At 42.4% G+C, this 27,999-nt stretch overlaps 2 protein-coding genes across 8 annotated transcripts in view; both read right to left on the minus strand.

The window, feature by feature from the left end:
- LOC104317661 (glutathione S-transferase 3) overlaps positions 1–27,999 on the minus strand; it is a 113,708-nt gene that overhangs the window by 12,330 nt on the left and 73,379 nt on the right. The window lies entirely within an intron of this gene.
- On the minus strand, positions 192–27,991 carry CILK1 (ciliogenesis associated kinase 1). Of its 7 annotated transcripts, none has more exons than XR_011328641.1 (15): positions 25,730–25,955; positions 22,176–22,424; positions 20,239–20,293; positions 18,585–18,706; positions 15,952–16,031; positions 13,390–13,522; positions 12,759–12,930; positions 12,031–12,198; positions 9,469–9,765; positions 8,187–8,377; positions 7,402–7,553; positions 5,859–5,987; positions 5,276–5,300; positions 3,992–4,105; positions 192–3,855 (listed from the first exon to the last, which is right to left on the minus strand). XR_011328641.1 is itself a non-coding variant. In XM_069805947.1 (15 exons), the coding sequence occupies exons 3-15, from the start codon at positions 22,274–22,276 to the stop codon at positions 3,701–3,703; spliced, it is 1,869 nt and encodes a 622-aa protein (XP_069662048.1). In that variant the 5' UTR covers positions 22,277–22,424; positions 27,452–27,564; positions 27,748–27,991; the 3' UTR covers positions 192–3,700. The 7 variants fall into 7 exon arrangements, 6 of the variants coding, with proteins under 6 accessions (XP_069662048.1, XP_069662052.1, XP_069662047.1 ...); XM_069805947.1 differs by lacking the exons at positions 5,276–5,300; positions 25,730–25,955 and adding exons at positions 27,452–27,564; positions 27,748–27,991; XM_069805951.1 differs by lacking the exons at positions 5,276–5,300; positions 25,730–25,955 and adding an exon at positions 27,452–27,991 and having other exon boundaries at positions 22,176–22,345.

Below are 27,999 nucleotides of genomic sequence, written 5' to 3' on the forward strand. Positions count from 1 at the left end.
TTTCATGCTTAGACTCAAATCACGTGGCCAATGAACCTGTGTGTAAAAGCACAGCTACCAGGAGGCAGTACCCCTCCGAGAAGGCACCAAATGTAACGCTTACTTAAAAAAACCCCTCATGACTAAACAAACAAAAGCCAAACTAAAGTGCTTTTATTAAAAAATGAATAGAACATCAAGACTCTAGTCAGTCAGTATTTCAAGAGTAACTTTATTCTGGGCAGGAGACACAGGAGTGAAACAAACATTTGTAACGTTTCTGAACAAAAACACTGAATAAACAAGAACCGGTATGTCTTTACTCACTCTGACAATTCCACCTTCTCCTTCCACATAAGTTCAAAAATGTTCTTTCGAGATATGTTTTCCTTCTCACATTATGGAACATCCTACTCATATCAACAGCCTCATTAGATACAGAAATACCATGGAAGTAGGTTTTCTGGCTTGGGGTTTTTTTTGCTAACGTCATGGCACTTACACAATACTTCTATGAAAATCTGGATTACAGAGGTGAACGAGTCCACTGTCAGGCTCCTTTATTTCCAACAGTCATTATAACATGTTATGCATAAGCCTGAGAAAATGTAAACAGTAGAATTCTAAAAACATTTTGCATGAAGATGCTGGTACATATTAAAACACATAGTAGTAGGTTACATATGATAAATTCTCAAGATAATGTTGCTTGTCCATATTTCAGTGTAAAAAAGACCTACATCTTTTCCGTATCTGTATTGTGTACCGAGACAGCACAGTAAAATACATAGCTCAATCAACTCAGTCCTTACTCAAAAAGAACTTTTTTCCAACTTCAGTAAGAATTTGCTTGAGTAAAAGCTACAAGTGCTGCCATTATACTTTGCTGATTTTCTGTCCCACTGAGTTAAAACTAGCAGAAGTGATTCTGAATATCAAGATTATTAGCTTTTTTCCAAAATAAAGGCTTTACTTTTGGAAAGAGGAGATATGCCAAAAAAAAGTACTACTTCTTTTTCTAATCTTTTTGCTGGACTGACCAAAACCTGAATGCCATAGTCAAGAAAATCACTGCAGGGCTCATAAAGGCTCAGAGATTACAGGCCAGGTTCAGATTCATTCTGTGTTAGCTTAAACACATGGAGTAGTCCCCATCCTTAGTGGAGGGACCCAGGCATCTCCAGAGGGCTACTAAGTTCTTGGGTGAGCTGAATTTCTCTTGAGATGATTCTCACTCACCACCGGTTTAAAGAGTTGGCTTGCAACAAAGGAGCTCACACTTAGGTGCCTGCAGCTAGGTAGGATGAATCTAAGCCTCAGCAGCCCGTTGTCGTGACTTGTTCGTCTCCTGCTTCCACTAGCAGGAATTAAGCGTATGGCACAGACTAGTTAAATTGCCTACTTAGGTCTAGGGATACTTAGGAGAGGTTCAGGGTGTTCCCTCTTGAGACCAATTATTCACTGATAAAATAAATTAAATGATATCTAGACATAAATACAGATATTTATTTCCACCAAGAGAAACAACTATCTTTCCAGTTCTAACACAAATATACATATTTCCCTTTCCACTTAGCCAAAGACACCATCAGTGTGTGCTTTAGAAATCGAATGGCTGCTTTATTTTTCTGCTAGGCATTGGCATTACTGCTTTGGAAGCAGTTAGATATGGTTTGGAGTTAGTACTTGCTATGAACAAAAAATGGAGTAGCTGGACACAGAACATGTCCTTGGCATGTGTAAGTCTTACACGCATACTTTTTTTAATGCATAGACCCTTTTGCTCCCTTTTTGTCTTGTACTGTCTCACAGTGGACTGAGTCCATAAAAGCAAACACTGACCAGTGCTCCTCGTGGCTCCCCAGGTAGCACTGAGCCAGCAGCCTACTCTAGGGTACAGTTTCCTCAAAGTCCCACACATTCTCCATGGGAAGTACTGAAGAGGCCAGCATGCATTGTCAGTCTCCAGTCCACAGTGGCTGCCCCTTGTGGGTGCCAGCAGATCCCCCAGACAGGATCTCACTGACACACCAGCCATTCAGCTCCTTCGAAATGGCCAGATACTGAGAACTGCTCTGATCCCTTTAGGCTGGATTTAAGTCTCATAAATATATGATTTGTCTGATCTGTTCATCAAAGGAGCTCAGAAAGGTGAGTATTTCTGTACACTTCTGCAGGAAGATGCATTTTCACAGCACACTTCAGCTTTGGTAGTGCTGTTCCAAAACGCAGCTATAAAATATGTTCTCCCACAGTACTGTACTGTTTTATCTTCCTTCTGTGGAAGGAGGTGCAGGAACAGCCAAACGCTGGCTGTGATCTAAATGAATCTTTTGCTGATGGCTGGACTCTGGCACTCCTTTCCAGTGCAGAATTAAACCAGACTGTGGGGCTATTTTCTTTTCTCTATAACCCGATAACTCATTTTCTCTTACAAACTGAGTTAAACTGCTCTTCAAAGAGCTGTATCAGTTTCTGTGAAACCAGCCACAATTTTAGAACATTTTTTAGCAGGACCAGGTAAGGTCCCATTTTATCCAGTAGAGCCTGGGGGCCTTATTTACAGAAGCTGACATATTCTTCACATTGTAAGTGAAGACGTAATGAAGTAAGTAAGTGACAAAGAACTGAAGTAAGCTTAAACTGACTCATTTCCTCTGGATTTTTTTTCCCAGAAGTGATTTAAAACAGTTGTGAAAATTAAGAAGTCAGCTGCATAGATACTGTTTCCTTAAACTCTGCTGCTGGCGTGTCACTAATACTTTGTTACTCTGAAACCAGCTTTATAACGTTAATACTGTCTTAAATATGTCTTCAGATCTTATATTCCAATCAACAACAAGTAAAGAAGAAACTGAATCTGATTTTTCTCCTTAGAAAACATTAGAACATTTAAATGAATTTAATGGAGGTAGGTCCACATTCTGTTTCATACTGAACAATGCCAAGAAGCAACTTTGAAGCAGGACAAAAGAGCGCTGTGTCAGAAAACAGATCTACAGAAGGGTATTCACCCTTCATCAAACAAGAAGATTCCCTAAATTTGGTAGAAGGAAAAGAAAAAAAAAAAAGCTGGAAAGCTGGACAGCAGTCCAACAAAACCCTTTTAAAGGCAAAAATAAATTAAAAAAAAAAAGCCTCCCACTGACTTTCAGCAGTCTCTCAGCAACTGCAAAGGAGAGTTTAGACTGTTAGTCACTCATTCCTTTGATGTCATTACAAAGCAAATGAGTATAGGACAACAGAAGTGTGGCATCACTGAAATTATAAAGCCTCATTTAGCACATAAACTTCAGAAAATGTCTAACGAATGCCCCTTCCTCAGTATTTCTCTTCCACTGCAATATTGCACCACTTTGCTTTTTTTATCCACTTTTTATAAAAAGTTGAATCTAATAAAGGAAAAGTTAAATTTTACAAACGTTTGTTATAAAAATTTATCGTATAAAAATGCCAAACCCCCTAAAAGCCATATATACAAAATGTATCCGATTTATGAAAATAACTGGACCCAATTATATAACAAAACAATTTTATACAAAAAGGTACAGGATTGCATTCAAAGTAATACAAATGAAAGTAAAAAACCCCTTCAAAACGTCTCGTTCATAGAAGATCTGTTTCTTTTAAATTTACAGGTATATAAAGCAGTATGAAACTGTCTCATGTGAGCCACCATTTCATGGGAAACACGCACTGGTTTAGAGAGTATTTCCACACGTCACCGGTGAGCACCATACTTTGCAGACCAGTCAACATGCCCGTGGATCGGCTGAGCTGGTGGTGGGAGAGGCATTAACCTTGGTGTGCTTTTTGTAGGTGAATTGAACGATGGCCGTCCAAGATGGGGTCTTACTGACTTCAGAGGAGCATAATCTAAGGGACAAAAGAAAATGCCATGAGATAAAGGTTCAGTGAGTAGCTGTCCACATAGAACAGCAACTGGATGCAGGTCCAGATCCTTATTTCTTCAGGAAATAAGCCTCCTTTTTTAATAGAATTTGATACTTACTAGAAGATGGATCCACAACTGGTGCTAACTGAACCCTCTGCCCAGCAGAGCCTACTTCCTTCTTCAGAAATGAAGGGATATAACCACTAGTTAGACCGCTTGATCCTACGGGCCCTGAAAGAAATGGCAAGCAACACTTGAGCTTAACACAATGGATCTCCCACATTATCAACAGATGACAGAGGTGTGCACTGATGGGTCATATTCAAGATCAAGCCTGATCACGGACTGATGAAAACAAGAACTTCACTGAAGACACTAGAAATCCACAGATCCTACACATAGCTGCATTCAGGAGACTGCCAGCATCAGGAATAGAAAACAAGTACAAATTGTACTCTTAGAAAGAAGCAGAAATTGCCCTTCTGACATCTCAGCTTTTTCAAGGTTTCTCAAAGCTTTCAAAACTTAGCATTTCAGTTGGAATTATTTCGTTTAACTTTCAGCAGCTGGGTCCTATGAATATACTCACTCTTGATTTCTGTGCAGTGAGACTGGGACTCTGGTGCTACACAAAGCTCCTACTGAAGCCAGTTAAGAGTACAACTTCATAAATTGGGACAGATTCATGTTCCAAATTTGGAAAGTCACCTACAAAACTTGTCCCTAAGATGAGCAGGAACAGATCTGACTGACCTGGATCAGCCGTAGAAATTGGAACAAAAATAGTTATAAATAAAACAGTCTAGAGTCATAGCACAGATGGACTCTAAACAAATTAACATGCACAGATCAGATCCATCGCACATATGCTGTAATGTACTAGAGCAGCAGAGCAGTGGCAAAGCATATTGTGGGAAATTATGATAGTAAGTAAAAAAGGGAAAAATCTAATGATATCCTATGCAGCTACAAAAGCAGCAAAAACTTGTAGAAGAGCCAGGAAGGAGACATATGCTACATACATAAAGGTTCTCATGTAGTTTAGCCACTTACAACATCCTCCCACCTTGAATCTTTAAAGAACAATTTTCTGATGAAATTACATCCAAAATTTTAAGTTTTTTATTTTTTAAACCAGAATTTCTAAAGGCCAAAAATGTTTCTTTGGGCCAAAATTCAACAGAAATTTTCTCAATCAAATGTTTTCATAACAACATATGCAAAACAAGTACCGCACTGCAAAACTGTAACAACACATGAAAACCTGAAGCCAAGAAAGATTTAGAGAGGAAATACATAGATACAATCTAGAAACATCAACATGTTTAAGTATATCTGGTAAAATCTAATGTAAAAATCTACAAATTAATTACTTCAAATCAAATAATAGGGATTAAATACCTGAAATACCAAATGCCCCAAAAACCTGAAGAAGAAAAATTGAAGAGTTTTGCTTTTTGTCTGAATTTTTTAAAGCTACAATTATTTCACTATTTTAAACAGCATCACTTAAAAGACATGATGATAGATTTTATTTGCTTTATTCACATAACGAGAGAGAAAAATGGTGTGTACAGCTAGTTCAATTTAGACCAGCTTCCAGACAGTCATTTATGCACCAGCTGGGCTAAAATAATTTGTAAACCTGAAAATATGACTTAGAAAAACTGATGAGGGAAACTGAAGGCAAGATGAAGTATTTCAGGTTGAACAGACCTAAGCTGTCCAACCTTCTATGCACATGGTACTTCAAACCAGACTTTTGGGGATTCATTAGAAGAAATTACTAGGTTTCAGTTTAAGGTAGTCTCCAAATCCAAGGAACAGTGCTCATAACTGATTTTGACAGACAGAACAGACATGGTAGCAAATATCTTCGGAGCTGACAATGTATTAGAAATGGGTGATCCCAAAATACAGCTGTCTGGAATTGCAGAGACATCACCCATTATCTTTTCTCAGAGTGTTAAGCACAGCTTCTTACCTGAATTCATCCTGTTAATACTTCCTCCCAAAGCGGAAGCTTTTCCAGGCAAACCAGAACTGGGCCAGGGATTAGACGGAACAGACTCTTTGTTGGAAGTGGAGACTATGCTATTCCTTGTGCTTATTCCTATTGCAAAAATGCAGAAATTACTGCCCTGAAATCTCTGTTGTTACACAGGCTTGCATTCATTCCATGTGATGTACAATCTTAGAGCAAATGTCCAGTTCAATGAACTAAACCAAAACCTTTTTGCATTTAAGCTGCCTCTGGGTTACTTCCCATCCTCTCATATGGCAATGCTATGACTAGTCATAGGCCCTAATCCTCAAAGATAATAGTGTAAGTAATTCCACTAGCATCAGTGGCTGCTTAAGTCAAGGAACAGGATCCTGACATCAAGGCCGCAAATATTCTCAAGTCACAGAAGGTGAACCTTGCAACGTAAATGAAATCTATGCTTCATATCAAACATGGCATTTTACAGCCTTTAGCCTAACAGTGACCAGATAACCTGAGAGTAAATAATGGTAGATTACATTTCTCATAGTACTGTACCCTTCTTTGGTGTATCTACTGAAACCACAGATTGTTCAAACAGTTTGCAGTAAAGTTTGTTCATATGTCACATATTATTTGTATTTAATAAACATCACATATTTAAGCAGGGTACCTAACATGCAAGGATGTGCTCACAATTTATGGTAAAGCAAAAGCAGGCTTGGGATCAATGTGTTTTACAACCTCCTCTAGTAACACAACTTTTAGCTACCAAAACTCTACTTAAGTGATCCAATTTGAAAGTCATTGCAATTAATTGTTTCAGGAAAAAAGACTGAGTTTACCATCACAATACCTTCTAGTTTACTTATTTAATTTTGAAGTATTAGTACTACAAGTGAATGAACACCTAACACTGCCTTTGTAAACACAAATTATGAAACGGGATACATTTATACTCAGGTCATTTTAAATACAGGCAGACATGCTGTCCGCTTCCTGTACTTCATCCTGCCCCAGTGCTGGTCTCAGCATAGCAGAGGTTAACATGAAGACAAGCATGCAGTTCCTCTACAGAGACATGGATTTGCATTCTATTTAACTCCAAGCTACAGCAAAGTAAATTCCCACTATTAGTTAGCTTCTGTTGTTCATGGTATTATATACTCATGAGGTAAACATAGGAGACTTTCTTTTCCAGCCTAGAAGACCAGTCTTACCCTTCTCAGGGAAACAGTGAATAGCTTGGCACATCAACAGACATTTTCTAACACACTTTAAGGTATAAGAGAGTATCCAGCAGGAGGAAGTACCACCAACAATCCTGTCCCCTTCTTGTAAGCAGGGTTCATCTCAGTTGCTAGACTGCTAGAATGCAGTTTGTATCATGGCCATCTACATTAGCAAAGCTCTTGCTCTCCTCATTTTCTTTAAGCAGTAGCCCCACTCCACAAGCTCAAAGGATAAAGCCTAATGTACCAATGGCTATTTCATACTGCTGTTGGAATTACAGGAAGAAAAACAAGGAAGTATTTTTACTAACCAGGCAGATACCTAGAATGTCTCAAGTAGTGTTGCTTTGCTGCAGAAACTCGCAATGTGGGAGTGTCCTGCCGGGGAAAGGTCGCATGGGAAGGTGCACTGCTGCCAGAGCCTACAGCATCCGAAGGCTTCAGGTCCAAAATGCTTTCAAATCTATAAACCAAAAATTGCCACACTTAGTCCAATTCTTACAGCGTATGTTTATCCACAGTTGGCCTTCTCATCTCCATCCCATCTCCAGGAATCATTTCCTCACGCTGCATTTGCTACAGCATAAACACACAGACAACAGTGAATATTTTCAGCCTGAAGCCATAGTGCCCCTGAAAATCAGATCTGTGCTTCTAGTTCCCTTATATATTGCTTTTAAAGTTTTTATAAATCAGTAAGTTTTTCTCTACTGTGTATGATCCATGGAAACTGTAGCTTAGAGTCACCCAAAACAGTTTATATGTGTGGAATATGTCAAAATGGTTCATTTGTGAAATAGAAAGTACATATTCAATGATTAACTTGGGAAGACTTAAGCTAAGCATCATTTTCAGTGGGGAAAAATGAACACGGAATTGTATGCACTGTGCATCAAAAAACGTGTTGCAATTCGAAGGTCAGCATTCAACAAGCAGCCAAGGCAAAGCAGGAGAGAGACAAGCTGCATGTCCTTTACCCGCCTGGATATATGTTTCTAGATCCACAGAAAGCATAAAGAGCAACATTATGAAAAAAGAGGCAAAGCCTAAGGAAGTAAGACCAAATAGCACGTGGACATAAAAGAAACCAACTTACCTACAAAGAGTTTCATCACCCTGCCTTTTCTTGTTTTTCAAGTCCATCCTCGTGACAGAAGAGCTGAAATCAAGGTCTTCCAAGTCATCCCAGTCTTCAGAACTCTTCACTGTTCTAGCAAGATGTCCCCATCTTCGCCTAGTTTTTTGCTTAAGTTCACCATTTATATGCTCAGTCCCAGTAGATGTTTTCTGTTATAAAGATTGGAAAGAAACAAAACCATGCGCTTACACCATAAACCAGGTGACAGAACAAAGAGGACTTCTTTTCCCTGCCTCAAAGAGTAATAGTGGTAGCAGAGCTGTAATAACAGAATCCTAATCTTTCATTAAACATGCTAACACAATCTGTAGCCTGTAGACATTATTACATATCTTCTGCATTTCATCCTGTAATAAAGTATCTTGCCCTGACAGAAGAATAGATTTCTTAGGTCTCAATTCCAATTCTATTTATATTTCACTATACACCTCCCAAACAATTACCTCACACTCAGTTTTTATTTCTTGACCCATCTTGGGAGTACAAACTGCACGCACATTCAGGTTTCCACAAGCCTGTGCCCAGACATTTATACAATCTATTTTTCTTGCAGGACAGCACAGGTACAAATTTGTGTCTCTTCAGCCATTTAAGCTCATCAGCACATTTCAACCTTGTGCTACTCTGTATATGGTCAATACAGACCCTACTTAAGACTGATCTCTTAGCAGCAGAATTCGCACTGTCTGCTCTCATCATCTATCTTATGAATCCAGTCTCCTTGTACAATCAACAGAAATGGTAGGTTCTTATGCTGAAAGAAGACTCTCTTGTTTTCCATGGCCAGTATAGAAGCCCAAAGGCAGTATTATTCTCAGTCACATAAACTGGATGCCTTAAATGGATGAAGGCAATAGCCCCATCCCCCTCATTTCAATACTATTTAGCTTAATACTTTTCTCTCTGGCATCAATTCCATTAATATTCTGACCACTGTACATCTTTTTTACTCGTATGAATTCACAGTGTCATCCTTTAAGTGGTGCTTTACAACAAAGGGAAGCATAAAATGGCTTTCAAATGAGAAATTGACTGGCTTGTTTTATAGCAATTGGATTTAGATTTCAATAGAGTAACTTCCAGTTTCTAGCAGAAAGTTGTAACTATTCTTTATTCGCAATTCCTGTCCTTTCAGTAAAGTACAAGAACCTTGAAAGAGAACAAGAAAAACAAACACAATTAAGGGAAAATCAGGCAGTGGTATACCACAAAGTGTATCTTATGCTAGATGGACCTTTACCTGCTGAGGAACCTTATTGTGAATTGCAGGCAGAAGAACCTGGTTAGACTTGTCCTCCTGTAAGTAGTTACTATGCTCAGCCCCAGAGTTGTCCGTCTTATACGGGTACACCAAGTGCTGAGAAGACTGGCTTTGTTGAAAAGGCCTTGACGAAATGCGGGTGTGAGGTTTCGGAGGCGGTTGTGCTGGAGGGACTGGCTTAATATGCAGAGACGATTTATTATGCAGTTCCTTTTGTTTCCCCAGCTCCTGAACGCCCAGGGCATGCCCAACCTGGAAGTAGGGATATCGAAGTGCCTAAAACATAATGAAGATGTTAGGATCCAACTTAAGGCACCAAAGTTTTTAACTTACTCCAGCCCTATGTGAGGGTACAAATTTAATTTCCTTTTATCTGGGGTGGGAAACAGCAGAAGACCCATCTCTCAGCACTAGATTCTAGTGAGCACAATCCACTTCAGAATAATGCCACAATAGTAGAAAAGTTTGAACAGATACCGAGTTATCAAATCCTCTGTGGACTTGCACAAAAGGAAAAGGTTCTGCAGAAGTAAAGATACTTAACCAGGTATATGGCATTTAGCACATTTCCTTATGTGCTGTCTCTTCATGTGTGTGTATGCATGTGCATGTGCAAACACATGCACACCTGTCATCACAGATTCGGCCATCAAGACTTGAATGACCCCAGAGACATCCCAGCCATTCCATTCTCCAGTTCCAAGACTGAATCAAGTGAAAGATAACCCTTATGAAAATTAGCCTCTCTTTTTTGGAAGATATGTTGGTAGAAGTATCTTTATTCTGTCTTATAAGTAATTAAGGAGTTGTCAGTAAATGTGATTCATCTCTGCCCATCTTGCTGTTTCAGGTATACTCATCTTCCCCTCCCAAAGACCTCTCACTGCTCAGATTCCTCACCATATTTGTACCTTACTGTAAAACGTTTTTTAATGGCTCTTAACACCAAGTTATAGTTAGTATTTTCTGCTTTTCATTACCTTTGAGAGTTCTTCACCTATTTTACTTTTTAACTGCTTTAAAGCTTTTTATTACAATTTGTACTGAAGGTCTGATATAATCACAAAGGTTCAGCTATGGTCCTATTGATATGAAGTCAGATTTGAACCACGACAGTACTGATCTCTGCAATCAGTGGCTACCATCAACATCAGCTGGACCACCTGGGCTATGCTTACGTACAGGATGTTGGGACATATCTACAGTGCAACTGAGCTGAAACTGGCTTGCAAATTGCCTTGCATAAGCTAGCTTTATCCAGGCAACACTGGGCTGGATGAGCAGACAGTGAGGTGGACTGAAAGCTGGCTCAATGGCCAGGCCCAGAGGGTGGCGATCAGTGGAACAAAGTCTGGCTGGCGGCCAGTAGGTATCGGTGTACCCCAGAGGTCAATATTGGGACAAATACTGTTCAACACCTCCACACAAAACTGGAAGGAGTGGCTGATACGCCAGAGGGTCATGCTGCCATTCAGAGGGACCTGGACAGGCTGGAGAAACGGGCTGACAGGAACCTCAAGTTTAGCAAAGGGAAATATCAAGTCCTGTACACGGGAAGGAACAACCCCATGCACCAGTACATGCTGGGGTCAACCACCTGGAAAGCAGTTTTGCAGATAAGGACTTGGTAGACGCCAAGCTAAACATGAGCTACCAATATGCCCTTGCTGTAAATAAGGCTAATGGTATCCTGGGCTGCATGAGCAGGAGTGCTGCCAGCAGGTCAAGGGCAGTGACCCTTCCCCTCTGCTTTGCACTGGTGAGGCCACACCTGGAGTGCTATGTCCAGTTTGGGGCTCCCCAGCAGAAGAGAGAGATGGACATAATGGAGAGAGTCCAGTGAAGGGCCGCGAAGATGATTAAGGGACCGGAGCATTTCTCCTATGAGGAAACACTAAGAGAGCTGGGACTGTTCAGCCCGGAGAAGCTAAGGTTTTTATCAAAGTACGCAAACACCCAAAGGGAAGGTGCAAAGAGGACGGAGCCAGGCTCTTTTCAGTGGTGCCCACTGACAGGAAAACAGGCAATGGGCACAAACCAAAACACAGCAGGTTCACTCTGAACATCAGGAAACGCCTTTTTACTGTGAGGGTGACAGAACACTGGCACATGTTGCCTAGGGCAGGGGGCTTGCACCAGATGACCTCCAGAGGCCACTCTCAACCTCAATGATTCTGTGATTCTGTGGCACGTATCAATAGCAATGAAAGAGCAGCATTACAGCCTTCAGCCATACATCCTACCTTCACTCTGCTGCTATTTACAGTGACTGCACTACACGTAATTCAGGTGTACATATACACAATGCAGTCACACATTTGATCATTGAGCACACACCCCATGCAGTTCATGTTGCATGCACAAGATTGATTACTCTCTTTTAATTACTCCCCTTTGTCCAGCAAATTGTTCTTGGCTTCTGCTCTTCTTCCTTGTTAGAACTGTACCCCTGAGCAACCGTTAAATGACTGGCTATAAAAGGTGTCTTGCAGTGAAAGGAAGCATTGTATGCAGATGTGAGAAAAGAAGACAAACCCAAACCTGACTAGCTGTTGGCCGCTTTTTGGGGTCCCACTGCAGCATGTCTCTCATGAGCTGCACCGCTTCACTGCTAGCATTAGGTACGAGGGTTTTTAGGTTGTTAGGTACACACTGAGGCCAGCGAAAGTTCATGGAGGCTGAAAGTTGGTAGCCTTCAGGCCAGTCATTCTGGAAGAATGAGATTTCCAATCACAAAGAAAGTTCAGCTGTAAAACATCATAGTGCCTAAGTACACTAGCATATATTCCTCTATCAGTAACAGACTGTCTCCAGCTTACTCTAGGCTATATTAAAAATTTCACTAGAAATTTTCACCTCAAGCCTCTGGTGAGAGCTAAGTCTTGCTTTACATCCAAGTCAAAGGCACAAATTGAATCAGGAGATAGGAGTCTTGCCATGATTCTAAATTCTAGTCCCTTAAACCATAGATTTATACACAATATGCAAGAGAAAATGAAATATCTGCCTAATGAAATCACAGTCTAATGACTTTCTTTGCCGTTCAGGGGTCTATTTCTCCTGCTCTAAATGTCAGGTTTTATAGCATAATTATATAATGCTTATTTCACAGAAAATAAGTTTTAATTTAGTTTACTATATCAGCGATCAATACCATACAACAGCAGTAAGAGTGAAAATTGATTATTTTTATGCTTACTGCTATTGTACCATTCTGTATTGTAGAACACCTCTAGTATTACTGCAGTGTGGAACGTCACTTTAGCTACCTTCTTTGGTGTCCCCAAGACTTGGCAAATTTTGAATATAGTATCAATTTCACTGGCGCCTGGGAAGAGAGGCCTCAGTGTGTAAACTTCTGCCATTATACAACCAACAGCCCAAATATCTATTGGAGAACTATAGCTGGTGGATCTCAGAAGGACTTCAGGAGCCCTGTACCTGTAAAAAGAGAGGAAAACAAGAAAAAACAAATCCCAGCAATCAACATGATTCAAACAGGCATACATGAAACCATTCAGCTATTCATTCTTTGCTGTTAAGAGCGAACATCCCTTAAAAAGCTCCTATCCTCTCCCATCCTATACATAAGACTTCATTTTTTTTCTAGAATGAAGAATTAAAACCTACATAAGCTCTTGTAAGCTCTCTTATGCCTTTCTGACATGCAGCAACCCCAGCATGTCCCACCTGCCTTATCAGGCTCCCTCTTTGTTCCTGTGCGGCTGCCATCTGTAAACTGTCTTACACTAACTGTAGCTTTTTGAATTATGCCAAGCTTAAATAAAAGTTTCATAAATAGGAGGCATCAAAAGTGGTATTACATGCAGCACAAATTTAATACTTCTTCAAAGGCTTGACTGTAAGTTTCACACAATGTATGCGAATACTAGCACTTACCATCTTGTGGATACATAATCAGTGTAAGGAGGTCTAGATCGGATTTCTCGGGCTAAGCCAAAGTCTGCTATTTTCACGAGTTCTGGTCCCATGCAAAGGAGGTTTTCAGGTTTCAAGTCTCTGTGAAAGAACCCTAAAATTCAAATGAAATATTGATGTGCATTGCAATGCCACCCCCAGCTATAGCCTTTATTTTCCACCTGGATTGTTTTGCTTTAGTTCTTATTGCTGAAGCTTGAATAGCACAACACAGAGTTCAAAGTCTTAAGTGATCAACAGAGCTAGTCAGTATAATGATTGTTCAGTCAGACTGTGAAGAACAGTATGCACAAGTTGACTACCTTATAACAATTCAGAGCATTCAGTCAGACAGCTCCCTTTCAAGTGACACTTGAAAAAAATTTACATAAAAAAATTTACACCATTTTAATGTTAGTTTCATTCTAACGGTGTTGGAAACTGTGCAATGAAGACATCGAAAAAATTACTTCAAAAGTTCTTTTAAGCAGAATACAAACTAAAATATGAGGTAATTTTTTTGCACTTTGAAACTTTTAAAATCTGAGAACACAATAATCTGCAAGCACTCAGTTACTCATTGCCCTATCAGACAGAGGATCTCAGTGTATTTTTTTAGTGCTCTCTGCATTCAGCAAAACTTGATCACAAATGAGCATTGGGCAAAAGCTCTTTCAATACAAATGAGAGAAGAGGGCTAGAATATTACTGACTACTGTCTCTGAAATTTGCTTCCAACCTTAGTCTGGAAAACTTGTCGTTATGCTTCTTTCTTGCAGGCATCTGAGACCACTGTTTCCTATATACAGCTCCCTTTGTAGTACCTTACTAGAGCTCTATGACCTCCTTTTCAGAGACCTTCCAACATGCTTCGTTTTTTGCATGGCCTTGAATATGCTCCCACAGAGAACAGAATAAACATTCAGATAGCATGTGTCTACATTGCCCAGTATATCCTGTTAACTTTAGTTTGTTAGACTAATGCATGACTGCATTGAAGACACAGTGCTGTAGATTTCTACCAACCAGCAGATTATGCCCTTCTTAAAGGTATTAAGTACATGTTCTGGTGCCAGCTTGAACTATTGCCTCTTTATGGAAGGTACCAGACAGAGTAATCAAGGTTGTTTTTAGCATTTAGTAGAATCATTTCTGTATTTTGCTGCACAGACATGCAATGTACCAACAGAATGCTTTTGAGGCAATTTATTTCTTGGCAAACTTGTAAAAAGAGCAACCGGTTGTGTATTCAAATATGAAAAGATACTCAGAGTTTGGATGGACAAAGAACATAAGAAGTTTACTTGACAAGCATTTCTACGCCATACAGGTGCAGAACAGAGAAATAAAGAGATGGAAAAAAAGTTCACGTGATTTTTCCAAAACTGTTGCAGAGAGAATCTTGGGACACCCAGCCTTACACTGTGGGCCACAAGACCATCAAGACCATCTTGTCAGGCTTGCCGTGAACTTCCAGATCTTTTTAACTACAGATTTGCAACATCTTGAGAGAAATATCAGTCTAACGTGTAGCAGGTCAGTGAACAAGACAGTTAGTTTTGACACAAAATTGTTCATTCTTTATACCTATATTAAGTTCAACAGCAGGAAAAGGTATTTCGAAAGGCTGTGATCCATTTGACAATTTATTAAGAAAAGGCAGCTTAGATTTTTGCAAATAAACCATATTATTCTTCTGTTCTTCAGTATTTTGTATCTCACTGGAACAGACTGGGATTTCTAGTTTGGTTTCCAAGAGAGTATCCAAGCCCCATTAGGATAGAGAGTAAAGTCATTAGCTTGAAAATGTTTTGCAAAACAAAGTTAAATGTGTTCTTCAAGTGAACTGAAATGCTGGTCCTACAAGCCTTTCACTTCCAGGACTTTGGCCACTGATGTTAGTTCTCCTCTGATAACCCCAAGAGCTGACCAGCAACGTACACTACAGTGTATATAGCAGGCAGAATTGCAGGGAGCAGCAAAACATGGTGAGGAAGTTAACATTAAAATAAATAATTTTTTAAATTAGTTAAGTGGGTCTTGTTACTACTGGCTGGTACACCAGCTTTAGCTTTTATCATTTTATCATGTAAAAATCAGTTGGAAGGCCATGCAATGAAAGCTGTTTGTCACTCACACTTTATGACTTTAAGTGTATCTTACAGACAGTGTGTGTTTTATTCAGGTATCTGTGTGTACCTTGAAAAAAGGAGTAATTTTTCCTTTATTCTCAGTCTCAGGGGACCTCTAAATCTATCAAGAAATGTGCCCATTAACATCAGATGAGTTTTAGAAAGTGGCCAGCTGCCAGTCTGAGACAGTAGAAATCTACAGAAAAGGAACTGAGCAAACCTCCAGACTAAAATATCAGGCAACTATAAAATATGGATATTTTCAGTAATCTGAATCTCTCATATAGTGCCATACTTTTGATCACTCCTTTTATCAAAGTTAGTAATGTAATTGTTAGTGTACTCATTAAAAAAATTACACAGACACTATCTTACTCTAATTCAAAATGTTTACAGCTAAAACATAACCTACCATGCTTATGGATAAATGCAAGCCCTTGCAGAATCTGATACATAATATTCCTAACTGTAGACTCAGGAAATAGTTTGTTTCTGTGGATAAAAGAAAGGGGAAGAAATAAATATTCATGATTAAGTTCACGCATTAGCTTATGCTACCATCTAATGAACAAAAGATAAAAGGTAACAATGACAATAAAACTGCTAGATATATTTTAAGCAGTCTTGTGTAGTTTATTTCTCCAATAAAATTTACACAGTATTTGCAGAACTGCCGTATTACATTACATTAAGAGTATTATGACATCAAGTTAAGACTACGTGGGGGGGGGGGAAGAAAAGGGGGGGGAAGAAGAGGGGGGGGAAGAAAAGGGGGGGGAAGAAAAGGGGGGGGAAGAAAAGGGGGGGGAAGAAAAGGGGGGGGAAGAAAAGGGGGGGGAAGAAAAGGGGGGGGAAGAAAAGGGGGGGGAAGAAAAGGGGGGGGAAGAAAAGGGGGGGGAAGAAAAGGGGGGGAAGAAAAGGGGGGGAAGAAAAGGGGGGGAAGAAAAGGGGGGGGAAGAAAAGGGGGGGAAGAAAAGGGGGGGAAGAAAAGGGGGGGAAGAAAAGGGGGGGAAGAAAGGGGGGGGAAGAAAGGGGGGGAAGAAAAGGGGGGGGAAGAAAAGGGGGGGGAAGAAAAGGGGGGGGAAGAAAAGGGGGGGAAGAAAAGGGGGGGAAGAAAAGGGGGGGAAGAAAAGGGGGGGAAGAAAGGGGGGGAAGAAAGGGGGGGAAGAAAAGGGGGGGAAGAAAGGGGGGGAAGAAAGGGGGGGAAGAAAGGGGGGGGAAGAAAGGGGGGGGAAGAAAAGGGGGGGGAAGAAAGGGGGGGGAAGAAAGGGGGGGGAAGAAAGGGGGGGGAAGAAAGGGGGGGGAAGAAAGGGGGGGGAAGAAAGGGGGGGAATGGGAGAGTAAAAAATAAAATTGGCCAAACTGAACAAATCTTAACATGTTCAGGTCATGAGGCACACTACTCAAGATAGCAAGGGTTCATGTTAATTTAGTGCTTTTCATGCACAGTTTCTTTTGGCCTCTTTTCTCCAGCATATACAAGCCATACTTTTGACTTTCCCTTGTTATTACCTAACAGCTGATGTGCTACTTCTTTCTCTTCTGTTATCTGAAAGAACAGTCTCATCTGCTACCACTGAAAACAAGAGGCTTTTCTCATAATATTCAGGCAAGAAGATCAGCCATGGCAGCCGGTTTAATGATAGCCCCTCTTACCATGAGAGGATTCTGATCATACAGCTCTGTACCAGCTGCCTCTGCACATGTCAAACCACAGTAGAGATGGGCTGGGGTGGCAATCAGTGACAATTTTATTCAGAAAAAGTCTAACAGTGAATGAAGAAGATGGCCTGGGCCTTACTCAATTTCCTGAGCTCGATTCCTCTCAAAAAAACTGACCATCACATATTTCAGAAGTGAGCTCAGCTACTAGAGTCAGCTTTACATATTTGCTTGCTTATTTTTTTAATTACAGCAGAAAGAGGATCATATTTCCTCTACAGTCCCTTCCAGCAAGACTGGCAATTTTAACCAAGACTTAAGCAAATAAATCACATCCTTAAAGGTTCGATTTATACAATGTCTAACCAATCCAAGGCCTGGCTAAACCGTAGAGAACATGATGTGGAGCACACTTTTACAGACATCTGCCCTTTTTGTTTTCATAAGGAGGTGTAATATATCAAGCATTCCTAAGAAATTCCTAAAGATAATTGGTGTGTATGTTATGTACTTGAACAATTTTCTCAAGGTTTATCACTCCATATAATTAAATATCAGCATCCACATATATGTGCCCAATTTAGTTACTGTTCTATACCTGTGCATGCATAATAAGTATTTTTATGCTTAAAAAGGTATTTTATGTAGTATTCACAGAGATATAACAGTAACTTTACTTTGTTAAATCAAGTAAAATTACTGACATCTCCCAAGCTGATTCTATGGTCCATAGAGAGAAAATGGCCTCCTCAGAGAACAATTCAAAGCAGGGAGCTATTTTGCCCCAAATTATCCTCTGGAGGATGCTATCATAGCCCAAAGGCTAAAATTAAGACTTTATTAATGCTACAGCAAATATAAAATGCTAGATTTTATTGAGAATGCTGACAAATAAAATAAGCAGTCTTTGGACACATGAGTTCAAATTGCAAGGAAAAAAAATTCCTAGAACCAATACAGAATTTGACCCCTCATGATTATCGTTTCAACCACTTTTTATTTAATCGTTTATTTGAGGAAGCCATAACAGAAGAGGTGGTGACACCACCTTCTAATAGAAAAAGCATTGCTAGGAGTACTTTCCTAGAAATCAATGCCTCTTCAGGGTGAGGGCTGTTAAAAGCCCACAGTTCCTAACTCTCAAAATAGTACCCTACTTATCTGCCAGGCTAATCTGGGAAGAGGCACTGGAAAGTCTCACTAAACTGTCTGGGATATGCTCAAAGGTGACAACCACAGCTCCTACTGCAGCACACAGCTTTAAGCCATAGTGATCTAAGCCTAAACAAACGATCCACAGTTCTTTGAAAAGTAACACGGGTGTTAAAAACACATTACGCAAGTAATTATTTTATCTCGGGAATGGGTGATGCTGTTACATACCTTTCTTTCATTAACTGATAAAGATTTTCCTTCATGTATTCAAACACAAAATACAGATGATCATTTTCCCTGATAACTTCTTTCAGCTTTACTACATTGGCATGGTTTAATTTCTTCAGAGACTAGAAACAGAAAATACAAACAGGATTTCACAAGGGTCTTATTCTAATGAAAAAGAAAAAAAACCTATTTCACTGATGCAGAAGACTTGGCTTCCAAAACTCTTCAGTATTTTAAATAATCAGGCAGCTCTGAGAACAAAGACCAGATCTCCAAGTATTACCAGTGACATGTACAGTACTGGTGATTCAAAAGCCAGCTATCTGGCATCACAGTAGGCACCAAAACAATTGCATTTTCTCTATAAGTAACTTCCAACTAGCAGAATTCACACTCTCCTTGTACTTGCACTGGCAATAGTCAGGTTAGACTTATGATTAAATATAACCCTGCAAATTCTTCCTTAGTGTTGTGGATTAACCCTGGTGGGCAGCTGAGCTCACTCATCCCTGCCCCCCGCTCTCCCCCCCCCGCCCCCCCCCCCAGTGCAATGGGGGAGAGAATTGCAAGGGCAGAAAGTGAGAAAACTTGTGGGTTGAGATAAAGACAGTTTAATAGGCAAAGCAAAGGCTGTGCTTGCAAGCAAAGCAAAATAAGGAATTCGTTCACTACCTCCCATTGGCAGGCAGGTGTTCAGCCATCTCGAGGAAAGCAGGGCTTTGTCATGTGTAATGGTGACTTGGGAAGACAAACGCCATCACTCCAAATGTCCCCCCCTTCCTCTAGCTTTAATCCCCGAGCATGATGTTGTATGGGATTTCCTTTTGGTCAGCTGGGGTCAGCTGTCCTGGCTGTGTCCCCTCCCAGCCTCTTGCCCAGCCTCAGCCTACTCGCTGGCAGGGAAGTGTGAAAAACAGAGAAGGCTTGAGGTTGTGCAAGAACTGCTCAGCAATAATTAAAACATCCCTGTGTTACCTATACTGTTTTGGTCACAAATCCAAAACATAGACCCGTACAAGCTGCTATGAAGAAAATTAACTCTATCGCAGCCAAAATCAGCATACTTGGGTCTTCGTTCTCCCTTCTTTTAGATTTTCAGTGTATTCTACGTTCATTCTTGCTGTAGCAACATAGTACCAATATGTGGCACTGTAAGAAAAGTGACCTAGGTTTTCTGCATGTTTGCAACAGTGATAGCAAGGACTAGAAATTAAGGGAGTCCTTAGAACACAGCCCTAAAGCTTTGCTGGTGTCAGAATTTCATGCTAAATGTCTCCCCCCAAACCAACTATCCAGAAAGAACTGCATGCACAAAGGTTACTGCTGTGCAAAGGACATGTGTTCTCAAGCTCTGAAAACCAAACACCAATCAACTCCAGGTTTTGTGATAAGAAAGCTCTCTCACTTACACACCACTCACAGCAAGCAGGAAGCAGCTCTCTACAACCAAATGATTTTTTGTAAGACTACAGAATTTTATAAGACTACAGACACCCTGTTCAAATGCAGAGCCAGGAAACAGAACTGTAATGCCATATGGCACAGCTCATATTAGGGGGAGTTTTTGATAAAAGGGGTGGAAAGAATTTGATGCTACCTCAAAATGCAACAGGGATCGTCTAATTTAAAGTCAACCACTGAATTAAACAAGTACCTTAACTTCTCGAAGGTTCATGCATTCCTCCCAGGAATAAAACTTTCTCTTCATTCTGCAATAGTAGAGGGGAAAAAAATGATTAATACATGGTTAACATCAGCTGGTCTTAAACCCATAAGTCTCATTACATCTTAACAATTCAGTTCTTCCATCAAAATATAAGGTGTAATCTCCTTTGTCAAAAAACTTTACATCTCTAGATAAGGTACACTCTAATAGAACTTAAAAGCATTACTATTACACAGGATTGCCTTTTTTCGTGTATAAATCTTGTTGCAAAAATTTCAGAGCCTTCACCAAGTCAGAGCATGCTATTTTTCCTTCCAGTATACGATGTGGTGGAGTTAAGTCTAATTGTAAAAAGAACAAGGGTTACGACAGTTATGAACAACTCAGACTAGGTTTTGAAACGAATCTAATGAAGACCAAACTAAATCACTTCACTGGGTCTCCAGTTTTATCATATTCTTGCTCCTCTTCTCTATATTTTGGTCTCTCTGTAATTTCAATACCTTTCCCTCTAAGTTGTGTTTCTTCCTTTTTCACTGCTCCTCATGTTTCTCCTTGCAAGTGGCATCTATCATGCCAACTGCTTTTCAAATTCTGCTTTTCCTTTCAACCTTATAAGCAGCTCTGCTCTAACAGAAGCAAACTGCGTGGCAGATCTGTTTTCTCCTAAGGCAGAATACAGTTCTGAACATAGTATTTGTGTGTAACGTATGGTCCTATTTGTTCATATGCATTTTGATTATGACTTAGTTCTTTCACACATAACTCTCTGCTTCAGGACAAACAGGACAAAGGCTCATACGTACACGCACACACACACGAAGAGCACATATTAAACTTACAAAAATACCCAACTGCTTGGAGTCTGGATTTCACAGGGAGTTAGGGACCCTTTGAAGATCTGAATCTGTCAGACTTTTAGTAATAATTCAGTATTATTTACTACTGTAGGAACTTTCCAGTTTGAAATCAGCTCTTATAATGAGAATAGTTTAAGAACTACAAGCCCTTCATTTCGTGAAGGGGTCTGGATTATTTTTTTTGTTTAAGCAGTGTTTTTGCAGTTACTGTCTTGTGCCTTCAGCCACCAGGCCATTTCTGTTCTTAATAATGGACTGGCATTAACGTGTAAGCTAAGAGAGTACCATCTTCCGGTTTGTTCTGAAATTTTTGAGTTTCTACCACGTCGCAAAATTCAAATCAAAGGTGCCTCTGGCAAGGTTTGATAAAGGAAAAATACTCTCAGCACAGAGGATTTAAAAAGTTCCTAAAGCCAGCTATTGATGGTTCATACAAAACAGCATTGTACTGAAAGCTCTTTTGACACGTTTGTCCCTGGGTCATGGTCGGCATTTCAGAAAGGTGCCTGCAATGCTTTACAGCTGTCTCTTACCATGACTAGGACAAACAAGCCATTTACAAACTGAGGTCACTGCTGAAGCAGCAGAGAAAATCAAGTGGATTTCTCAAGGAATTTTAAGAAAATCTTAAGCTGAAAAGACCAAGATGTAATAGCATATAAAGATACAGACAATGGACAATGAGATCCATTGTGTTAATTACCACTGCAGTATTAACATTACACTGGAAATTAGACCATGAAATGTTATGTTCCATGTAAGCAGCAGGGAAGGGATTGCAGATTCCAATCGCAGAATACTCTAAATAATATACATAATACGTGTTTGACTGCACATAGTAGCAGAGCACTGGCACTATAAGCCTATAGATCTCACCCTCTTTATCTTCTGCTGGGGCTTTGGAGGATACAGGGAACTTGAGCTTTGCAAGCTGCCCCAACACAACTTCAAATATAAATGTTGCATGGAATGTTAAGTACTCAAACCAGCAGGACCAAGTGATGCGGACCATAGAATGGAAAAACCTGGACCATCCACTATTAAGTAACAGAAGAAAATACTTACTTTTTAATGGCTATTAGTTCTCCAGATTCAATGCTTCTCCCTAGGAGGACAGAGCCGTAGGTCCCATCACCAAGCTGTCTGATAGTTGTGTACCTATTCATGATGAGGATACTTTAGCTGCAAGCGCATTTCATCCTTAGTGTTTCTCCTCCGAGTGTAACCAGTTCTTTCTGTGGCAGCATAAATATAGAGCACTCAGGACAGTGTGAACAGTTGCAGGAATCATGTTTTCAAGACTTAGCCTTTGGTCTGAAAGCACAGAACATAATCCGTTTGATTTCTGCACCCTTCCAAGATTGTTTGTTTGCAGACTCCATTCTCCTCCAAGAGATATTCCTTGTAAGCCATACGCAAACACTTGTCTTGGTCTCTCACCAGAAAGGGCCACCCTGTATCTGGATGTAACTGGGTATGTTCCCCAAATCCACTCTTAAAGATAGAGGTACTTTACAGCAACCTTGCAGGCAGCCCTAATGGGAGAAACTATTACTCAAAGCAGAGGATAAAGTCTCATAGCTTGGAGAAAAGAGTTTGCCATCAGAAAAATCAAGCATTACAGTAAGATAGGAGGGAATCTGTTCTAGCCAAATTATCAGACATGTAATTCACCATCTCACAAGTCGTACTGCTGTCAGTTAAACTAATTTCCTGACCTTCCATAAGGTCCTATGCTAGAGATATAGCCGTATGTATTCCCTTAAACAAAGTCTTCAGAGGAAGAACATTATACTTGTGTCAGGTAAGACCAAAAGCACTTCACTACAGTAGCCCTAAGTGTGAATCAGCCTCTAGAATTAGTAGCCTCTAGATTATCTATCCAACCTTTTGTCCTCACACTGCATGAACAAACAGAATGCCAGCTGATAAAGCAAAAAAGTTCTTATGCCCTCATTTAATCTAATTGTTGCTAGTATTTCCTACACTTTAGTTTAAAACAAATGTGATCTATTCTATGTAATTTGGAATTACATTTGGAAATACATTTGGAATAAAACAGAATTACCCTGCAATGAGGGTTCGGTCCCTGCATTCTCTTGTCGTCCGAGGACAGCAATATTCATGGCTGGTGACTTTTGCCTTCTGTAGCCTGCATTTAAACTACACTTCCACAATTTTCTTTTGTAGCAGCCTTAAATCTCTCCTCCATCTTGCCTTATTTCAGAAAGCCAAATTATGATTTTAAAAGTAATGGGATTATGTTGCTTGAACTCTGAACTGAAATCAATGCAGAGCCACAATCCTGTAGATTCAAGATGTTATAAAGATCCTTTGTTTTCAGTCTTCTAAGCCTATTAGCCCCACTAATACTGATACAGGAACAAACAAAAATTAGGAAATATGATGTTAATACACCTTTTGACAATTTTACACATCGTGTATGAAGAAGAAACAGCACATCTCTAACACTATCTTAGACACCAGATAGTGTCTCAGGCAGGAGGAATAGCCCTCTGGCAGTATTCGTTTCTCTCTGCACACTATTACAGAGAACCATGACTGAGCACCTTAAATTAGAGACCTAATCCCACATTTTGTACTACTTTCCAAGAAACACAGAGCCTGTCCGTAAGAACGGCACTTTGGAGTACCAGTTTCTTTTTGGCTGGTTTTCAGGCTGTGCACCTGCATATCATAAAGCTATGTTTAGGCAATGTTCTGCATCCAGGTTAAAAAGCTTTGGTTACTCCAGCTGGTCAATGACTGGATGGCAACTCAGACGCCTTGGCTCCCAGGCCTTTATTCAGATCCTTGGTGAAAATATCAAACAACGACAAAGCCTTGCATGGTCTCCTAGTCTGAAAATGTAATATTTATTAGCATCCAAACAAATAATTTTATACACTAACTTCAAATGGAAACAGATGGGACTTGTGGACTCCCCTAAGGACAGAGTTCTGAAATTGTAATTGCAACAGATGCGATGGCTTACAATTCACGGACCATTATGCCACCCCTGGCTTACCATTCACATATCCCTTTCCAGAAGACTGTGACTGCAGAATGGAGGAGCGTCTTTGCCTCCTGTTCGATAACCACAGCAAACCAAAAGATGCATAACGCTGCCAGCACATGGCATTGCTAGTAATAATCACCAATGGCTATCATGGATAGATCATTTGTCTGATGTCTCTTAAATAGATGATGTGGCAAACATATCTGCCTGTTCCTTACTGGGGATACTAATTTCAGGCCTTCTCCTTTCCTCAGCCACTGATCTTCACAAAACTTATAAGAAATTATCTTTGCGATTCCAGCTCGGCTGTCAAACGTGACCAAAACAGACAAATTAATTGAAAAATTTTTTGAGGCATAAAGGGAAGGCAAAGAACCTAGAGAGGAAAAAGCAGTCAGAAAATACAGATTTCAGTGAGGAAGGCATGTTAAAAAAACATGCCATAATGCACAGAAGTTAACACAGCTCCTATGGAAGCACAAATCCACCCGTATGCAAATCCACTGAACAAAACCTAAATAAAGTCTTCTTTGGTTAATTAAATCTGTACCATTTCTTGTTGAGCTTAACAGTGAAGTTGTTTTTAAACATCTGTTTTACTTTGCAAGATTTATGTTCTGTCTTTACCACCTTCTGCCCTCTCTCACCTTCAACTACGGGAATAAACTAAACCTTCGTCTGCAGACTGTTTCACCTCGGTAGAGTCCCACTGAAATCACTGAAGAGAGCCTCTGACAAGCAGTTTGCAGAGCCACAACATGTATAATCTAGTTTAGATTCTAGTCTACAACTACAGTCTAGGCAAACTGACATCGTCAGAGGATGTAAATACAAACTGCAAAACTGCCTTGGAGTAAAAGAGCGTGTTGATGCTAAATAGAAAAAAGTAAAAGCCTTCTTTTCACCATATTGTAACACCGTGTTCAGGCTCTACCTCACCCACAAACGGCTTTTTCCCCACAGAAATTAACCAGCAAAGCCCCTTCAAGAGCAAACCCAATTTAATGCATCGAGACTACTTCCTGACTCTTCAGCGTAACTCAAACATACTATTTCGCTTATGTACGCGCCAAACGAGTACCCGCTCCCGTCTGCAGGGCTGCGGCGCCGAGAACTGAAAGCGAAACTGCCAACACTGAGAAACGCCAACAGTAAACAACCAGCGAGCGCCTTTTCCCGTTCGGTCTCTGCTGCGGCCGTAACCTGAAGGTGTAACTAGCGGGATGCACAGGGCAAGGCGTGGCTTAAAGCCGCGGGGTTCAGCCGACGCTGCCGCTCACGTCCGTTCCTGAAGGCCGCGGGGGTGCCCCGGGAGCTGCAAGCCAAGGCGGGAGCGGGGGGAGGCGTCGCCCCTCGGCAGCAGGACGACCCACCCGCGGCGCCTGGCCGACGGCGGGGCGGGGAGGCGACCCGCGGGCCCCCGCGACAGCCCCGTTCGCGGCTGCCGCCCGGCCCTGCGCGCTGAGGCGGCGCCCGCTTCCCGGGCTCGGCGAGTAACCCCGCTCCAGCCCTCTGTCGTACCGAAACACTTGCCCTCCCCCCCGCTCCCCGGCGCGGGTCCCCCCCCCCCGCGGCCGCCAGCGTGCCCAGCGGTACTCACGGCGGACGCGTTTTCCCTCCTCCAGCCGAGCCCCGGCCTGCGGGCAGCCGCGCCAGAGGCCGCTAATGGCGGCGCTGCGGCTCCGCCGCCCCCGGCGGCTGCCACCGCGGCCCCTTCCCGCAGCCTGCGCCGCCCCGGACGAGCTGCGGCCCACGGCGGCCGCCGGCCTCCCTCAGGGCGCCGCCGGCCGCCGAGCCCATGGCGCGGCCCGCCGCGCCCCCCCCCCCCCCCGCTTCGCCCCGGCCCCGGCCCCCGGCGCTCCCCGCCCGCCGGCGGTAGCGGGGCACCCCGCGGGGGGATAACGCCCCACGACAGAGGGGGCTCCCCTCACGGCGCCGCCCGGCCGGTGCCCCTGGCAGGAGGGAGAGCAGCGGCGGGCAGCGAGGGCCCGCGGGGGAGCCTCAGCGGCGGGGAGGGGTTTGGGGTCCCCCCAAAAGCGGGCGGCTGTCGGGGGAGAGGCGAGAGACGGTGGAGCAGCTCGGCCTGGTCGCCGCTGCCAGAAGGGATTACGGCTGAGCTGGGTTTTAACGTCATAAAAAATAAATAATAAAAATCCCCCCGACGACTGGCCTCTCTCACATCCCCTAGAGGAGTTTAAATAACAGAACTGAACGCAGAAATGCCAAATTGTGAACACGCGGCAAGAATACCGACATTTTAAGCGCTGCCCGGGGGGCCGGAGCCTTCCTCACCTGGGCACCAGCAGCTCTCCCCGGCTCTAGCAGGGTCCAGCTACGAAATGGAGGGGGGAGAGGCAGAAAAAGGGAAACGAGGAACAAAAAAACTGGCCTCGAGCAATTAATTGATCATCAGATCCGACTGTAAGAACGATTCAGTAAGTCTTAGCTTCTTTTCACACTACTTCATTTAGGTTTTAAAAGTAAAGCACAGTTACTCCCCAGCGTTTTGTAAGACACGGTGAGCTGGCGGTGTAATTCAGGAGCATGGCGCACCCAGCTCCTCCCCTCGGGGAGCATTTTACATCAGTCAATCCTACAGTGAAATACACTTATTGAACAAGACATGCATTTGTTAAAAAAGGTATGAGGGAACTCCAGAAAGCTCTGGATGCCCCGGGCCCCCACATCTAAATAGAGGCCAGTCTTTGGAACACTTACATTTCTTAAATTAAAAAAAAAAAAAAAAGAGTTAAATTCCCTCCTATTCCCTCCTAGGGACATGCACGCCTCTCAGTGAAGCCAGCAGGAGCAGTGCACACTTACTCAGAAGAGACTGCTGCTTTAAATCATTCCTGTTACATCTCACATGCATAAACACACAGCCCAGTGACAGCTGTAGTACCCTGGTTTTCTGTTGTTAGAGGCAGGGCTGGTTCGTTCCCAAAAGGAGAGACACACACCCAGGCAGGAGAAAAGCCTGACAGCTTTGACTCCAACCCCAAACGAGAAGCAGCATTAAAGATAACCAGTTGTATTCACCATCACCCATCTCAACACCTCACCTGCGCTGCTGTCATCTCAACTGTTCACACAGGGTCTGCCAGCCCCCCCACCACCTCCAACCGCCCAGCCAGGGATCGGCACCCGGTCTGTCAGACAGCACCCTCACCGCCCGCCCGCGCTCTCCTCCCTGCAGAGGGGCTCTGCGCCCACCTGGATGTGAAACCCGCTGCTGGTGCCGGCTCCCACACCCCTGGCATCCCCCCTGGCCGCAGCCACCTTCCCCGCTGCCTGCTCCTGCTGCCCACCCCTGAGCTCTCACCTGCCCATCTCCAGAAGGGACCCACGCCTCCTTTTGCTCCTAAAAACGTTCGGGGCTGTAGCTATGGGGAAGGGTTCACAGGTCACACGTGAAGGCCCACACACGTGGTTCTCCTCCAGAAAAAAAGAAAGAGATGGTAATACAGATTAGAAGAATGGGTTTAGTTTTGTAAAACCCGGTGAGGTGTACAGAGAGCACGGAACAACTGTTGAGGGAACTGGATGGGCAAAGGGCAGGGGGCCATGACGTTCAGATGACCTCGGCAACATTATTATCTCTACAGCCGCAGTACTAACCACTCCTTTGCCACCCGGGTTTTAATCTCTCCGGAACAAGGCCCCGGCCTGACCGCAGTCACCGCGGAAATGGCGGCTCCCGCACTGAGCCCCGCGCCTTGCCGACACCGGGCTGAGGGGCCGCACCGAGGGGGCAGGAGGTCGCCCCGGCGGCCCGGACATCGCCGCTTTCCCCCGGCTCCCGCACCGCGGGAGGGCTGGGCCGGGCCTCAAGCGCAGCGGCGGAGGCCGGGCGGAGCAGCCACCCCCGGA

The sequence above is a fragment of the Haliaeetus albicilla genome, chromosome 18, assembly GCF_947461875.1.
Source record: "Haliaeetus albicilla chromosome 18, bHalAlb1.1, whole genome shotgun sequence".
NCBI lineage: Eukaryota > Metazoa > Chordata > Aves > Accipitriformes > Accipitridae > Haliaeetus > Haliaeetus albicilla.

Excerpts from the sequence above, each read along its gene's own strand:
- CILK1 (XM_069805947.1), bottom strand. The coding sequence starts at position 22,276 with ATGAATAGGTACACAACTATCAGACAGCTTGGTGATGGGACCTACGGC. Across the intron at positions 16,032-18,584 it reads TATCAGTTAATGAAAGAAAG|AAACAAACTATTTCCTGAGT; the intron begins GTATGTAACAGC and ends TTTTATCCACAG. Across the intron at positions 4,106-5,858 it reads TATTAACAGGATGAATTCAG|GGCCCGTAGGATCAAGCGGT; the intron begins GTAAGAAGCTGT and ends CATTTCTTTCAG.